This window comes from Diadema antillarum, unplaced genomic scaffold, assembly GCF_040938485.1.
Source record: "Diadema antillarum isolate AM-2024a unplaced genomic scaffold, OU_Dant_1.0 seq00000829_RagTag, whole genome shotgun sequence".
Taxonomy (NCBI): domain Eukaryota; kingdom Metazoa; phylum Echinodermata; class Echinoidea; order Diadematoida; family Diadematidae; genus Diadema; species Diadema antillarum.
The window spans coordinates 172-16261 of record NW_027271705.1 but is presented as its reverse complement, the minus strand read 5'-3'; the positions used below and the strand labels follow the sequence as shown (position 1 = coordinate 16261).

General features: G+C 39.2%; 2 protein-coding genes across 2 annotated transcripts in view; one reads left to right on the top strand and one right to left on the bottom strand.

The window, feature by feature from the left end:
* Positions 1 to 9170, bottom strand: part of LOC139740053 (uncharacterized) — a 29350-nt gene extending 20180 nt beyond the window's left edge. The window contains exons 1-8 of the mRNA XM_071650645.1: positions 8866 to 9170; positions 6975 to 7134; positions 6411 to 6581; positions 5818 to 5909; positions 4556 to 4787; positions 3736 to 3981; positions 1131 to 1353; positions 578 to 667 (exon numbers count right to left, since the gene is read on the bottom strand). Of these exons, the coding sequence (XP_071506746.1) occupies positions 578 to 667; positions 1131 to 1353; positions 3736 to 3981; positions 4556 to 4787; positions 5818 to 5909; positions 6411 to 6581; positions 6975 to 7134; positions 8866 to 9119 (1468 nt within the window). The 5' untranslated portion in view covers positions 9120 to 9170. The remainder of the gene's footprint in view (positions 1 to 577; positions 668 to 1130; positions 1354 to 3735; positions 3982 to 4555; positions 4788 to 5817; positions 5910 to 6410; positions 6582 to 6974; positions 7135 to 8865) is intronic.
* A 2753-nt stretch (positions 9171 to 11923) lies between these two features.
* LOC139740043 (uncharacterized protein B0403.1-like) lies at positions 11924 to 12499 on the top strand. The gene has a single exon (XM_071650635.1). The coding sequence runs from the start codon at positions 11924 to 11926 to the stop codon at positions 12497 to 12499; it is 576 nt and encodes a 191-aa protein (XP_071506736.1).
* Positions 12500 to 16090: the final 3591 nt, after the last annotated feature.

The window sequence follows — 16090 nt, the reverse complement described above, 5'->3', positions numbered from 1 at the left end:
TACTTGAAGATTTCAGTTTAATACCACATTCCACATTGCCCTCACTTAAACAGCTAAACCACACCCCACAGAAATACAAGACACACACAACAATGAAACTTTGATTCAATAGTACACAGCATTACGGTATCTCTTCTGCATTTCAATTCTGAATAACACATTCCTGCACTGACAGAGAAAACAAGGAAAATGGACATTTTTACAGTGTGACAATTTCCATGCATTTCGCCCAACAAGAAACTCGCACAAAAATAACAGCATGAAAACAATTTGTTGTTATAATATTAAAATAATATTTCATATTTTGATTCCCCTGAATCAAAACACACAAAATCTATCCTATCCAGCTTGGGCAAAAAAAAAATTCCACTTTTCACTTCCATCATCTTACATAAAAGTATCCTGCAAAGAAAAAAAAATAATTAAATAAAGCAAAATCATGGAATCTGGGGATAAGGTCAAATGACAGGTGCATGCAAGTCACATCTCGGACTGAGGTCATCACATCACACTCTGCATGATCAATCTCTCAGGCAGTGTCTAGGAGAAGCAACAAAAACACAAAAACCACACTTACCAGTTTTGACAGCTTCTTGAAGTAGCTGCAGCTGTTTGCCAGGTAACAACATGTCTTGTCTGTCCTTTGACTCGGCTTCAACCCCAATACCTGTCAAGAAGAATGTACACTCACACTCTGTGAATCATGCAGTCCAGCTGACCAATACATCCTAACAGACTCTCTTTGTTTTCATTGAAGCACTCTCTTGTTTCATTCTACAATTATTCTACGTTAATACCATGTTAGTAGTTTACCAACTATTGTGTTTGCTCTGGATTGTTCCAATATACTGCTGATGTGTGTAGACTTTCAAACAAGACATAAAACTGCACTGTATTACAGTAAATAATAAAAACAACAAGATTTCATCACTGGAATAAATTTGTCTGCCATAAAGACTTTTATAGTGTTATTCATAATGTCTTTCCTTTATCATTATAAAGATTACTCAGAGTCATTTCACATAGGAAATGTAATCAAAAAAATATAAAATAAATGAATAAATAGAAAATATACACATAACATACATATACTGCTGGTAGACGTAGTTGCATTGTATGGTCCTTCTCACCTGTTCCCAAGCATACCACCACTAAATCTGCCCCATCCGCAGCAGCTGAGATGGACGTCTGATTGAAGGATGGACACTTCGGATACTCGCATCCCGCGGCAAATCTGGTCTCAGTTGCTAAGGGAGACAGTCCACTCAGAACATTGGTAATGTAGGTGCGATCAGTGTTGGCATGGTAATTTCCAAACAGGAGGTCAGTGGCATTAGCAAATGGGCCAACAACCTAAGATGATAAACATCACAAATGCTTCGTATAAGTCACATTACAGTACCAATAAAACAAATATTTGGCATGAATGCGAAGGAATAAATGTGTCATGCAGAAGAGAATTCAGTTATCTTGGGGATGATTAGAGAGGAGCAAAGGAGTCAAATTTTGAGCCTTTAACCCTAACCAGGCCTGGCTTTTTTGGCCTGTTCTATGGCCGGGGGAGGGTTGATTCAACCCCCCAACCCCCCCCCCCCCCCCCCCCCCCCCCCCCGAGATATCCAAGCTACCAAACTATCTACCAAACTATAAAAGAGAAAAATTGAATTTTCCTTTTTTAATATTTTATATCAATTAATATGCATGAAATCATACATTTTGCTCTAATTCAAAAAATAAATCTAACAGCATCCTTATTTTTGGTGACATTATTCATTGTAGCATTCCTAACAATGTATTTGAAAAAAAATCTGGTATCAAAATCAACTTCTTATGTATTCTATTGTTTTATGAAATTCTTATGTATTTCTGTGTTTTTCGACCTTTTTTTTTTCTTTTTTTCCACAAACTTTATTACAGAACCTAATTTAAGCATAATTGTGCTAAAATTAATTGATTTCAGCCATTGAAAGTGAAAATAATCATATCTTTTTGAATAAGGTGAGAAAACTCTATTTGCATAGACTTTGTACACAAAATCACGCTTTTGAGCCATTTTCGGTCTGACAGGCATGTACAAAAGGTCGTGCAGCGTCATAACGGAATGTCCAATTTTTCGCGAAAATGGAGTCATAAGATGTGCAAGACTTGAAAGTAAAAAGTCAGCGAGCGGCGCGGTCAAAAAAATTCGCACGGCAAAATGGTCGCGGAAAATGTCAAGGAGGGTTGATTCAATACCATCATCATCCCCTGCTTTGTTCTGTTTCCCTTCTTTGCTGAAATGAGAGCAAAAAACAAGGAATGTGATGCAATTTCCTATAACAATTTTGTTTTAATGTTAACAGTAAAAACAGATCTTGAGTGAAGATAGAACACTACAAAGTGCTCTATTCTGACATAGTTTGACTCAGACATTCCTTACAACATGACAAAAGATCTGTATCTTCAAAAGCATTTAATAAATCATGGGGAAAATAAATCACTTATCAAAATTGTATCAGTGTGATTCAAGGTACATTATATGGGGGCTGTTGTGGCTCAGCAGATAAGATGATAGACTATCATTGATCACAAAGTTCCTGGTTTGAGTTTCTGCCTGCAGCAATGCACTTCATCATAATGGCCTAGTCCTTCAGAGGGGAATTATGGGGGCTCATGGGTGCTTGTTTTTAAGCATCCACTGCTTCCTTGGCAGATATGTAGTATTTATCAGTTTAAAGTCAAATACTGTAAAAGTTGAAATTTTCGCAGTGTTGACATTTTTGTGCATTTCACACAACCAGAAACTAGCACCAAAATTAAAGCATGCAAATATTTTTGCTGCCATATGTTCCCGTATTTGATATTTTGATTCCACAGAATTAAAAACATGCGATACAGGCAAAAATATCCTCTTTTACAGTAGATTATACCCTATGAAGAAATACATGGAAGTCAAACCATAGACAATGATGACGTTTTTTTTTTTTGTTTTTTTTTTTTTACTTCTTGGAGGGACACATTGGTTGAGTGACTACAAGATTCACGTGAATATGTCTGCATTCATATCATATTCCTATTCATAAAACCTGTTGAGGAAAAGTTCCTAGTATACTTGGGCAAGTGCCTATGGGAAATGCATGCTGTAGCAAAATCAACCCACCTTCAATGGGTTAGGATTAGATGCAAAACCATCTTTGTACCTATTTCTTCATACTGCATCTGCAAATTCATGGGATAGTTTCACTCTCCTCTTCTCCATTACAACTTTTCTGACTAAACAAGAACTCAACACTGTATGATGCATATTAAGTCATGGCACAGCAAAGCTACCATTGCAGGGTTTTTGTTTATGGTGTTTTTTGTTTTGCTTTGTTTTTAATGGATTTATTAACAAATGGCAGTGTCCTCAACTACGAATGTGCAACACTAAACACGGTATTCAAGGCACAAGAAATGTGTCAGCAACAAGCAAGTAAGAACATAGTAAAAAAAATGTTTCTACAACATTGCATGTACTGCTGCCTGTGCATTCTTTTTACAAAATTTTTCTTAAAAATAGAACCACTCAGTGCAAAATATTGCAGTTCCTTTTTTTCACATTTGCTGAGAATAAATCAAATATAATACCTTGTCAACAAGTTTTGAGGATTGGTTATGTTACACAAGCAGATCGAGGGAGCCTGATGTCTGGAGTTTAATCTACTTAATAGAACTCTGGACACTTCAAAAGTCCACTGAAATTATTTGGTATCTCACCGCAAGTGTCTTAATGCTGCCCTCTACTGGCAAGGTGTCTTTCTCATTCTTGAGCAGCACAAAACTCTTGAGGGCAGCCTTCACTGCTAGGTCCTGGTGGTAGGGAGACTCAACCACTTCCTGCACTGTCAGTGCCTTGTAAGGATTTCGGTGGTCTGGGTCAAACTCCCCTAGACGTAGACGAGTGTAGAACAACGGACGCAAACTCTCCTGTAGTTCTTGTGGTGTCAGCATTCCCAGTTGAACCTATACACATGCCAGCAAGAATCGAAAGATGAGGATAACTCTGGCAGATTTTTTGTTTCATGCATTTCATAGTCTGTTCTTATAGAAGGAACAGTCATTTAATGTATTTCATGTATTCTGCATGTGTCAAAATTTTTGATTCTTTGTAAGATCAAAAAAAAAAAATCAGACAATACTTTGGTGGTATGTGCAGCATTCCTACATAGCAGAGAATGATGCTGTGCCTTTTCATTACAATTCATATTTTAAAAAAAGACCTCTGTAATATTCACAATTGTTTGTATCGGATGCAGATTATTTTTTAAGCCTGTTTATTGCAAAATTCAACACTGATTTTAAAATAGGCCACATTTTAGATAATTACAATTCCTATTTTTGTCTCACATTGTTATTTTCTTCTTTTTAACCTGCTGAGCATGGTCTGACTTTGCTATAACATGCATTTCCCACAGACACCTGCACGAGTAAACTCTGGACTCATCTTTAATGGCTTAATTTCCTTCTGATTTTCTGCAACTATTTTTCCCCAGAGCTTGATGAGTTTACACAATACACTCTGGAAGAAATAGCTTACAGCTTCCATGAGGTGTGCATACACCGGTGGTAGGGAGTGTCCAAGCTCTAGGTTGCATCCTGCCTTCAGGCTCCTCACAGCTGTTTCCAGGGGCGATGAGGTGTAGTGATGAGTCGTCTGGATCCGCTCCAGAGCTTGTTGATCACTGACGACGTAGCCCTTGAAGCCCCACTCCTTGCGTAGGATGTTGGTCAGGAGATATGTATTGGCACAGGCTGGAATACCATTCACACTATAAGGTTTATAACAAAACATTGTGAATCATATGCCATCCTAACACCAGTTGGCAGATAATTCACATGGATTTCATCCTTTACAGTTACTGACTTAATTATCTTCGTTTGACTATATGCTGACAATAGTTTAATTACACAGACTGTGGTAATGGATAACCTATATGTGACCCGCTACAACAAAAGGATCCAAAAGTCGCGGAGGACAATTTTCTTAAAATGGCATGACATTATTCCCTTACTCTTCTACTTTCATTTCTTATATAGCACAACTCATAAAATTACTCGGTTGCGGAAATATCGATGATTTTATTAGCGCATGTCAAGTGGTTGAGAAAATCAGAGTTTCAAGAAAAACGCCTTCAAAGTTTACCTTCCGACGCAATCATGATCAAGGGGAGGTGAGACAGTTTTCACCGCTTGACAATAGAAGGCATGCTCCTAGCGACCTCCGTGATGTTCATTCAAGCTTAGCGCCAGCGATCTACGCACGACCAATCAGTAATTAGGATGCCACGCACTGACCAATAAGATCACTCCCTCGTTGCTAGGGGCGGAGTCTAGCTGCGGCAATATTCAAATCTTCGAGACGTTTCTGTTACGTTGAAAGTCGGAAAATCAAAACAGAATTCGATTGTTTTGACCAATTTTGATGATGCGACTTCAAACTCGATTTTCTCGGCTCAGCCGTCAGCGACTTTAGGATCCTTTTGTTGTAGCGGGTCACATATGAGAAGACTAAAAGAAAAATATCCAATCAGGTTTACACATTTCCAGTGCATGGTTTCTTGGACATGTAATACGAACTCTCAAAAATGCCCCATCCTAATTTATAGGGTTAAATTGTATATAAAAGGAAGCAGAAAAGGAAGCAGAAGAAAGGTTATACAAGCAAACAGATTGTGTAGACCAAATACATGTATCTGTTTCTCACCACATACATTCTGTATACCATGGAAGTTCACTGACCTCTTCAGCTTTTATCTGTACACTGTATTTGTTAAATGTCTACCTCTATTTGTCCATTACCTATTATAGCTGCACATGATGCTGTAGGTTCCCGCTTTGACACATTCTTTGAATGCTGAGATGTACGTCACCTGCATATCTCTATCACTAACCTGTAGAGATATGGAATGTGTGCACATGTATGTAACGATAAAAAGAAACTGAACACCAGCACTGCTGACTCAGGACATTCTCATTTTGATCATAATAACTTTAATAGAGCATTATAATCATTACGTCTATCACTATAAGTAATGCTGCTCTATCATTACTTTAACTTCTTTTCATATTATTGTTATCATTAGTAGTAGTATTATCACCAGTATCATTACCATTACCATTATTATTAATGTTACTCTTATCATTATAACTATTATTATCAAATGTACCTTGGTACTTGTATATAACTATAATTATCATTACCATTTTCATCATCATAAATAACATCAGCAAAAAAAGAAAGAAAAAAAAATGATGTAAGAACTGAATGCTGTTCTTACAGCATAAAGTTGAGCAAACTTTATGGTTTTGCCAAATGGCCCTTATACCAATACTCAGATTTTATGCACATTCATCTACAGGCATCATGTTGTGAATGGAGTTGGGGTTGATACCTTTGCATCAAAGGTAAATCTAGATGAAGGGATGTCTTCCGGTCCCGAGTAAGCAGCGAAGTGTTTGCATCCTGCATTGGCTAGGATGTATCGAGGGTGGCTGCCCTGCAAACCCCAGACAAAATTTTTGGCCAGTTCCCCTGTGAGATACGGATCCTCTCCATACGTTTCCTGTAGCCAACATTCAATATGATATCAATGAAAATAAACAGATATATAAAAAATGATAGTCAAATTACATTTGACAGACTTATCGTAATTTGGGGAAATCCTTTCCATGTCACAGGAACATTCACATCCAATGCATACAACTACATAACATATGTTTTGAAATGAATGTTTAAATATGAGTGCTGAATGTAAAGATTAAAGACCTAGTAGAGTCTTTGGTCAGTGGAAAGTTATCTGTAAGAAGCTACCTCGGAACTTTTTTAGTTGTTGCTTCAATTTTTTCTGATACCAATCACTGAATAAAAAAAAAACAACTGTCACATTATAATGTTGTGATTCATAAAAAGAACTTTTTTCCACTGTCTACGCTCTAGATAACATGAGGTTACAAACCTGATTTCTTCCCCAGTAAGGATGTCTCATTATGTTAATGACAGGACTGAAGCAGCTTGATCCTTGATGGTCAGAAAACTCTGCATGCTCTGTGTAGTAGTTATTCTTTGCTCTCACTTCATAGCCTGTTGCATTTGCAACCTCATGAACAAGTCCCCGGCTGCAACACAAAATTACCATATTCCATGAAATAGAAATCAAAGGTGTCACTCAAAGTGTTGTATCCTAGTATTGTTAATGACATCAAAATGATCATACTGTTGCATAAACTACAATGTACGCTTGTTGTTTGCTTAGTAAAACGGATGTCCCTTGAAAGTTATTTGAATAGAACATTACAGGGCAATTCTAAAAAAAAAAAAATGGAAATTTTTCCTACACATCATAAATCTGCAAGTACAATGTAATTTGAAAAATATGTGAGCTACAGAGACAGATTTAGTATCAAATGCTAGAGCTTGTAAAGTTATTTCATTTGAGTCAGTGGTATTTTAATTTGTGCATGCAGGCATTCTTTTCTTTAAAAAAAAAAAAAAAAAAAACATTTTGGGGCAATAATTATGGTTGGGGTTTTTTTTTGTATAAAAACACACTATCTTTGAGTCTATCTTTGCCATATTCATCCACACTTCAGAATTTATTTCGAAGTAATTTATGCTTAAGAATGGACCAAAAAATACTAATATTGGCCTTGTCTAAAGCCTCTCTTACATCCCGTCATGCGTGTTTAGAGATCGTGCGCACTCGGAGTTCCTGTCAGGCGTGGAGTTGTCGCAGGGTGAAAATCAAATCGGAGGGGAAGTATGTAGTAAGTACTTAATGAGTGGGTGTGTCTTGCTCAAAAAGTGTGGCCCGCAAGTGGTCTGTACGCCTTTTTGGAAGTAGGAAGAAGTAAGGAGCACGTAAGATCTCTACTTCTGTCGCACACAATTAGTGGGATAATTGTACATGAATTGCAAGTGAAGCGTGCGTTTTCAGAAATCGCACTTACGAAGTAAGAGAAACATAAGAGAAACGTAAGGAGCACAGGAGTGTTAAGCAAGACAATTGTGCGTCAAATTGGAAGAACGCACAGATAATCACAATAATATAAAAGGGTGCACTGAGTCTCTTCATCATTCATGTGGACTCACTGTAGAAAATGTCGACGCGGAACTGAAAGCACGCTGTCCATATCAGCTTTCCTGTATATAGGAGCACGATGCACCAGAGCATGTCTCAACATGTACTTCTGACGCACTTTCTATCGTGCTGATCACGTTCATCGTCTGAGTGTGACGTACTTCATAAGTACGGTAGTAGTACTCACCACGCATTTTGGAAGTAGGTAATACGCACATAGGAAGTGTGCTCACCCCCCTTTTGTTAACACGTACATTGAAAGCAAGTGGAAAGTAAAAGCCTCTTGCGTGGTAAGTACGCCTTCGTGGGAAAATACCCCCCCCCCCCCCCCCCCCGAAATAGTACTTTTGTTTTGCGTACTCCGAGCGTGCCCCACGCGTGCTAATTGTCACAGCCAGGTCGTAGCGAACAACTGGCTCGCCAGTTTTCAGGCTGCGTGCTATGCGTCGTGTTTGCGACCACCAAAAAAAGTACTTTCCACTTGCGTGCATCTCACTACTTGGCCCACTTTTGGCACGCAAACCACTCGTAGTAGCAGCACGACCGGTTGTAAGAGAGTCTTTAGATAAGAACTGTACTGGTACTGAAGAGCTCTGTTATGTCCGTAAAGCTACATTTGTGAACCTGTTGAGTAAAATTAATGCTGAATCTGTTGACTAACTGTTGCACACAATTATCGATATATGACAAAACAAAACAAAAACAGGCTGTTCAGTTTTCGAATTAGATCTAATCTAGTGCAAGTAAATTACCAAAGCAGACATTGTACCTAAAAGCTGCTGCTAATCCGATGGCTTGAGGAAAGGCCGTCGCATTTCCAGTCGCCTGTGCATCTCCATGCAGACATTCCGTGTTCCATACGTACCGCTGGATCCTAAGGCGAGAGATCGGCGGGGATGGCCCGTTCGGACCTGCGCCACCCTTGGCGAGCTGGTATGTCATTTCATCTACTTTCAAGCGGCTTAGCAAGTCGTCTAACCTTTGGTCCCATGACAAAGTGTCGTTCCAGAAAGGTATTTTCATATGTCCAATAGACAGACATTCTCCAGATCTGAAGTTTGAGACGAACGCAGCAATAAAGCAGAAAATCAGCGACTGCTTCATTTTCGTGATCATGTGTGTTTTGGTCAGAGCAGAAGATCACCACAGGCGCGGCCTGACCGCAGGCGCAGTCCGTCCAGCAGCAGGCCGCGCCTGTCTAATACAAAATAGCATCATGTATCAGGTGACTCCGGATAGGAGGTCACCTGATATTTCAGTAGAAAAGCCTCACGTGACCATGGAGTTCAGAGTCAGACAGCTCCACGCTTTGTATTTTTAACCAATGCAAATAGTTAAACACGTTGTATTCTTATAACATCATTATGAATTTGACATATTGACTGTATATCCACTTTCTGCTTGTGACCGACCAGAATGAAATGAATGGCAGAACTCTTTTTGGCCTTCCCAACACAGTGTACAAAAACCGGAGATCACATAATATAGAACATTTAAGAAAAAAAAAAAAGATTTTTCTTGAATTCAATTCAATTCAATTCAACAGGGCCTAGTTTACATTTGTTCCCAATATAAGAGTCTTGTGAAACAGTTCCTATTTCTCCAGAGGAGTGATTGATCCCTTTGATTCTGATAGGCCTATATGTTCCCCCGCCATCGGTGTTCCAATGAGTTTCACTCGCCTCTTCGAACGATTTTAGCTATAAGAACACACTTATTCTGGTCCAAACTTCTGAAATTCTCTGATTCATCAACTACTCCATCTATATACTCATTTAAAAAGAGATTGAAGTTTTCTTTTTACAATTTCATATAATTCCTCAGAATCGGACTTGGTTGTGGGCGGATTTTGTTACTAGCTCGTAGAATCTGCATCGCCACCTCTATGTACTATCGCCACAATAATTGCCCGAATACTATTAAGGTAGGAATAAGGTTCATATCGCAGTTATCCATTTATTTTTCCTTTGTTTACAAAGGTGTCACAGTACTATTATTTCTTTTTACAAACTTCAAAGATTGCTGTCTCTGTTGTCTTGTTATCATGTTCGCCTCGTCATTTTTTTTTTCTGATATAGTCTTCTTGTTGTCCTCCATTTTTTGCTCAGTGCATAATATTGTTTATACACGGTACTTCATGGGCGTCACGGGGGGGGGGGGGTGCGTTGGGTGCGAACGCACCCCCCTTCAGCCCCTTAAAAAAAAAAAAAAAAAAAAAAAAATGGTCTGCGAGCGACCTCAACGCCGGACACCAAATAATTATTCTTTTTTTTTTTGCACCAGGGACAACAAATTTGTGGGCAAAAACAATTCGCACCCCTGGCTCTGGCAGCACTGATTTTAAACATATCTACTAAACTCAATGTCCCAGATTTATCTACAATAAGGGTGACTATGATGGACTTAGACGTGATCTCCAGGAAGTTGATTGGACAAAACAAGACAACTTAGATGTTAATGACTCGTGGGATTTTTTCGCCAGTGAAGTGAGGAAAGCAATGAAAAATAACATACCCCAAACCAAGCCTGTTGTCAATAGAAGTACCCAGAAAAGGCGAAAAAAGTCTATGTGGATGTGTAAGGAGGTTCTTGCAAAAGTAAAAAAGAAACACCGGGCATGAAAGAGATATATGATGAGTAAACAGAAGAAGGATCATCAAAATTACGTCTTAGCCAGAAACGAGGCAACCAAAGCAGTGAGGAATGCCAAGAGACAGTTTGAGAAAAAAATGGCAAGGGAGATCAAAGACTGTCCGAAGAGTTTTTGGAGCTACGTCAGAACGAAAACTAAAGTGAAAAGTGGTATTAGTGATCTGACCAAAGAAGATGGCACCAAAACTCAGTCAGATGATGAGAAAGCGGATCTGTTAAACAGTGTTTTCACACAGGAAGACACATCTTCTATTCCTGATCCAGACATAAAGTACCCTGGCATGCCGATCCAAAACCTAAAAATAAGTAAAGAGGAGGTACTTGAGAAGTTGTTAAAGCTGAATCCATCTAAGTCACCCGGCCCAGACAAAATACATCCAAGAGTTCTCAAGGAAGGAGCAGAAATATTAGAAGACCCGCTGACAGAAATTTTCAACAAATCTCTGGAAAATGGTATAGTCCCAGATGGATGGAAAGAAGCACATGTTACTGCCATTTTCAAGAAGGGCAAATCTTCCGATCCAGGAAATTACCGACCAGTAAGTTTGACATCAGTGGTCAGTAAAATAATGGAATCCATCATTAGGGATTATATAATGAGATTCTTGGAAGATAATAAGCTCTTAAGTGAGCATCAGCACGGTTTTCGTCCAGGGAGATCATGTGTGACACAGCTTATCGAGGTTCTGGATACATGGACTAGGATGCTTGATGAAGGCGTAGGAGTAGACGTAGCCTACCTGGACTTTAGCAAAGCCTTTGATTCTGTCCCTCATCAGCGACTTCTAAAGAAAATAGAAGCCATGGGTATCCGTGGGAACATATCAAATTGGATCAGAAATTTCCTAACTGATCGCACACAACGTGTGGTGGTGAGTGGGAAAATGTCTTCATGGGCAAGGGTCACAAGCGGAATTCCGCAAGGAAGTGTTTTAGGGCCATGTTTGTTTGTGATGTATATAAATGACCTTCCTGATAATCTGAGGGGTCATGCAGAGATGTTTGCCGACGACACTAAAATATTTGCCCATATCAAGGACCCACAGGATTTCGATGTACTACAAGAGGATTTGAATAGCTTGAGTGACTGGGCAGAGAAATGGCAATTGAAATTCAACGTTGGGAAATGTGGCATCATGCATTATGGGAAACAACATTCCCCCAGCACATATAACATGAGAGATGGAATAACACGTACCAAAATTGAGACAAGAGAGGAAGAGAAGGATCTGGGAGTAACATTTGATCCCACACTTAAGTTTAGTAAGCATGTAGGAAGAGTGGCAAATAAAGCTAATAGCATTGTGGGCCTTATCAGAAGGACTTTTGACTATATCGATGAAGGTATGTTCTCCCTCCTCTTCAAATCATTACTGAGACCCCATCTTGAATATGGCAATAGTGTTTGGTGCCCACAACTCAAGCGTGACATAAGTACCATAGAAAAGGTCCAAAGAAGAGCAACAAAAATAATACCTCACCTACATAATCTGTCTTATGCTGAAAGATTAGAGAAATTGAAACTGCCTACTCTTGCCTACAGAAGACTCAGAGGTGACATGATCCAAGTCTTCAAAATCATGAATGGCTTCGCTGACACCAACAGTTCTAAGCTCTTTAAGACAAAGGAAGAGAAAGTTTCCCTTCGGGGCCATAATTCAAAGATCCAGAAACAGCATGCACGTCTGAACATCAGGAAAAATAATTTTACTCACAGGGTAGTAACTCATTGGAACAGGGCTCCCGTCTGAACGTAACTATTAGTTACGTTCAGACGGGAGCTCTTAACCTCGAAGTTAGGAAACTTCGAGGTTAGAGCTTGTAGTTAGGGACCGTGAAGACGCACTCGTAGTTAGGTTTGCTCGATGTTTCGAGCCACGAGAAATAGACGAAGCATCAGGTTGACATACAGTGGAAACTTGCTGGAAGTGGGAGGGCATTACAAGACTTCTGTCTTTCCAGAAGCCCGACAAGACAGGTGAATACAGGCAGTGGCGTATCTAGGGGGGGGGGGGGGGCAAGGGGGGCACGTGCCCCGGGCGCCACTCCTTGGGGGCGCAAAAAAAAACGAAAAAACGAAAAAAAAAAGAAGAAGAAGAAGAAGAAGAAGAAGAAGAAGGGAAAAAAAACAAAAGAAAACTCGCCCGGACGGGGGAGGAGGGGGGGGGGGGGGAGGGAGAAGGGGGCAGAAAACCAAATCAAACAAGATAAAAACAAAACACGATGATGACGCGGACAAATAACAATGTTTATTGTGTTATTGTGTTCACACAAGAATTCCGAATTCCATGTTTTGTAAGCTGAAATACAAAAATTTTCGGCTCGCTCGCTGCTCTCGCTCGCCAAAAATTAACAAAAAAAAAGAACAAAACGTGATGATAACGCAGAAATATACAAATGTCGACTCATTACTCGCGCATACAAATTTAGAGTATTTTTCAAGTCCTCAGTTTGTTGGTATGAATCGTTATCTATAAGGCCGTCACTATATCTTGATTAGAATTGTAAGATTTAATAAGCAAAAAAGACAAGAATTCCATGTTTTGTAAGCTGAAATACAAAAATTTTCGGCTCGCTCGCCAAAATATTTATCAAAAAAAGAAGAAGATAAGAACAAAACGTGATGATGACGCGGAAATAAACAAATTTCGACTTACTCGCGCATACTAATTTAGAGTATTTTTTCAAGTCCTTAGTTTGTTGTATAAGTCGTTATCTCTAAAGCCGTCACTATATCTTGATTAGAATTATAAGATTTAATAAGCAAAAAACAAGAATTCCATGTTTTGTAAGCTGAAATACACAAGTTTTCGGCTCGCTCGCTGCGTTCGCTCGCCAAAATGTACTTAAAAAAAGATAAGAAGAAAACGTAATGATGACGCAGAAATGTACAAATTTCGGCTGACTCGCGCATATATACTAATTTAGAGTATTTTTTCAAGTCCTTAGTTTGTTGGTATAAATCGTTATCTATAAGGCCGTCACTATATCTAGATTAGAATTGTAAGATTTAATAAGAAAAAATGACATGAATTCCATGTTTTGTAAGCTGAAATACAAAAATTTTCGGCTCGCTCGCTATGCTCGCTCGCCTAAATTTATCAAAAAAAAGAAGAAGATAAGAACAAAACGTAATGATCGGATGACGCAGAAGTATACAAATTTCGGCTGACTCGCGCATACTGATTTAGAGTATTTTTTCAAGTCCTTAGTTTGTTGTATAAATCGTTATCTCTAAAGCCGTCACTAAATCTTGATTAGAATTGTAAGATTTAATAAGCAAAAAACAACAAGAATTCCATGTTTTGTAAGCTGAAATACACAAGTTTTAGGCTCGCTCGCTGCGCTCGCTCGCCAAAATTTATCAAAAAAAAGATAAGAACAAAACGTAATGATGCCGCAGAAATATACAAATTTCGGCTGACTCGCGCATATATCATTTAGAGTATTTTTTCAAGCCCTTAGTTTGTTGGTATAAATCGTTATCTATAAGGCCGTCACTATATCTAGATTAGAATTGTAAGATTTAATAAGAAAAAATGACATGAATTCCATGTTTTGTAAGCTGAAATACAAAAATTTTTGGCTCGCTCGCTGCGCTCGCTCGCCAAAATTTATCAAAATTTATTTCATTTAAATCACCCTCAAAAGACCCCTCTTAGGTGCTTGAAAAAGCATATCATGCGGACCTTTTTTTAAAGTCCCCTACCGGGATCGGGTTGGGGTTGAACACTTTTTCAGAAATTAGGGGCGCAATTTTCGCGCTTGCCCCGGGCGCCGTTTTCCCTAGATACGCCACTGAATACAGGTGAATACTAGTATTCTATACAGTGTTTACTATTTATCGACCGTATACTGCACATCCGTACGGTACGGAGCACGTACACGTTTGCAAGTACGTGTGCTACTTAGGGTCTATGTACCGGTACGTTACTTCTGACCAATCCATATTGCCAGCCCAAGTGCGAGCCTTAGCCTCATTAAAAAGAAAAAAAAAAGAAGAAAAAAAAAATGGAGGGGCAATTAAGTATATAATTTTGTCCATCCCCCTCCATAATTCCAGAGACGAGAAGATTTCCTTGCCCCCATAAAAAATTGGAGGAGCAAGCATATTATAATTTTGCCCCCCATAATAATAATTGATAATTAATAAATGAGAAGATTTTCTTGCTTTTGAAAGAAAAAAAATGTTGCCCCCATAAGAATATTGGAAGGCACGCGCACCGTTTGCCCCACCCCACATAATCATAATTCCCGCGATGAAAAGAAATTCTTGCTTTTTTGTTAGAAATCTGTCCAATTATTTTATCCAAAAGCAGTGTCGTAACTACGGAGGGGGGGGGGGGCAATCCTCTGGTTAAAAAAAAGACTTACCAAAATGGTAATTCAAGGGTTAGTAAACTGCTTTTGAAATCGACATGAAAGGGTGATCAAGAACTATTTTTCTATGATTTCTTTTAACCATATTAATTCAAGAAGTATATAGTGTGAAACATTCTTCAAAAAGCCCGGAGCCGACAAATGATAGTGATTCAGCGTGATTCCTGGTTGGCATTCTGCATATAAGCAGGATGTGCTAAGTGTCATCCGAACGGCAAAAAGAGTCGGTGCAATGTTGCGCAATGTGGTGTAGAATGTACACCTTTGTACCTTATACGCTTCGTTATATCAAAGCTAGATCATTTTGCAGTGTTGCTTTATATACTAGTCTATATAAAAATGTCTTGCATTGCCAATAAAAAGACTTGACCAGGGTTAATTCCAAACGTTTCCATGTATATAATACACACAAACAAACACGCACAATTAGGGAATGCTCTAAAGTGCAGATTTTGGACATCCTTCCCCCGCTTGGTCACTTCGACGCCACCTCGCTGGTCATACCTCCCCCAATCATGAACATAAACCGACATCCTTGACTACCAGTGGCGGATCCAGGGGGGCGCACCGGGCGTCCCTCCCCCCTTAATTTCCAAAGCGAAAAAGTATAGCTACAAACGGCAGTTCTTGGACTGTAAAATGTCAAAATTTTCAAGCTCGCTCGCTCCGCTCGCTCTTAGTCGCAATGCCATTCTCCTGAAGTTGCTGCCAGTTATTACCAGCAGTTGCGCACGGTGCGCCCCGCCCCTTTATGTCTAAAGCGAAAAAATATAGCTACAAACGGCAGTTCTTTGGACTGTAAAATGTCAAAATTTTAAAGCTCGTTCGCTCGCATTTAATTGTTATGCCACTCTCCTGATATTGCTGCCAGTAATTGCCAGCAGTTACGCCCGGTGCCCCCCCCCCCCCTTAATTTCAAAAGCAAAAAAATATAGCTACAAACGGCAGTTTTTGGACTGTAA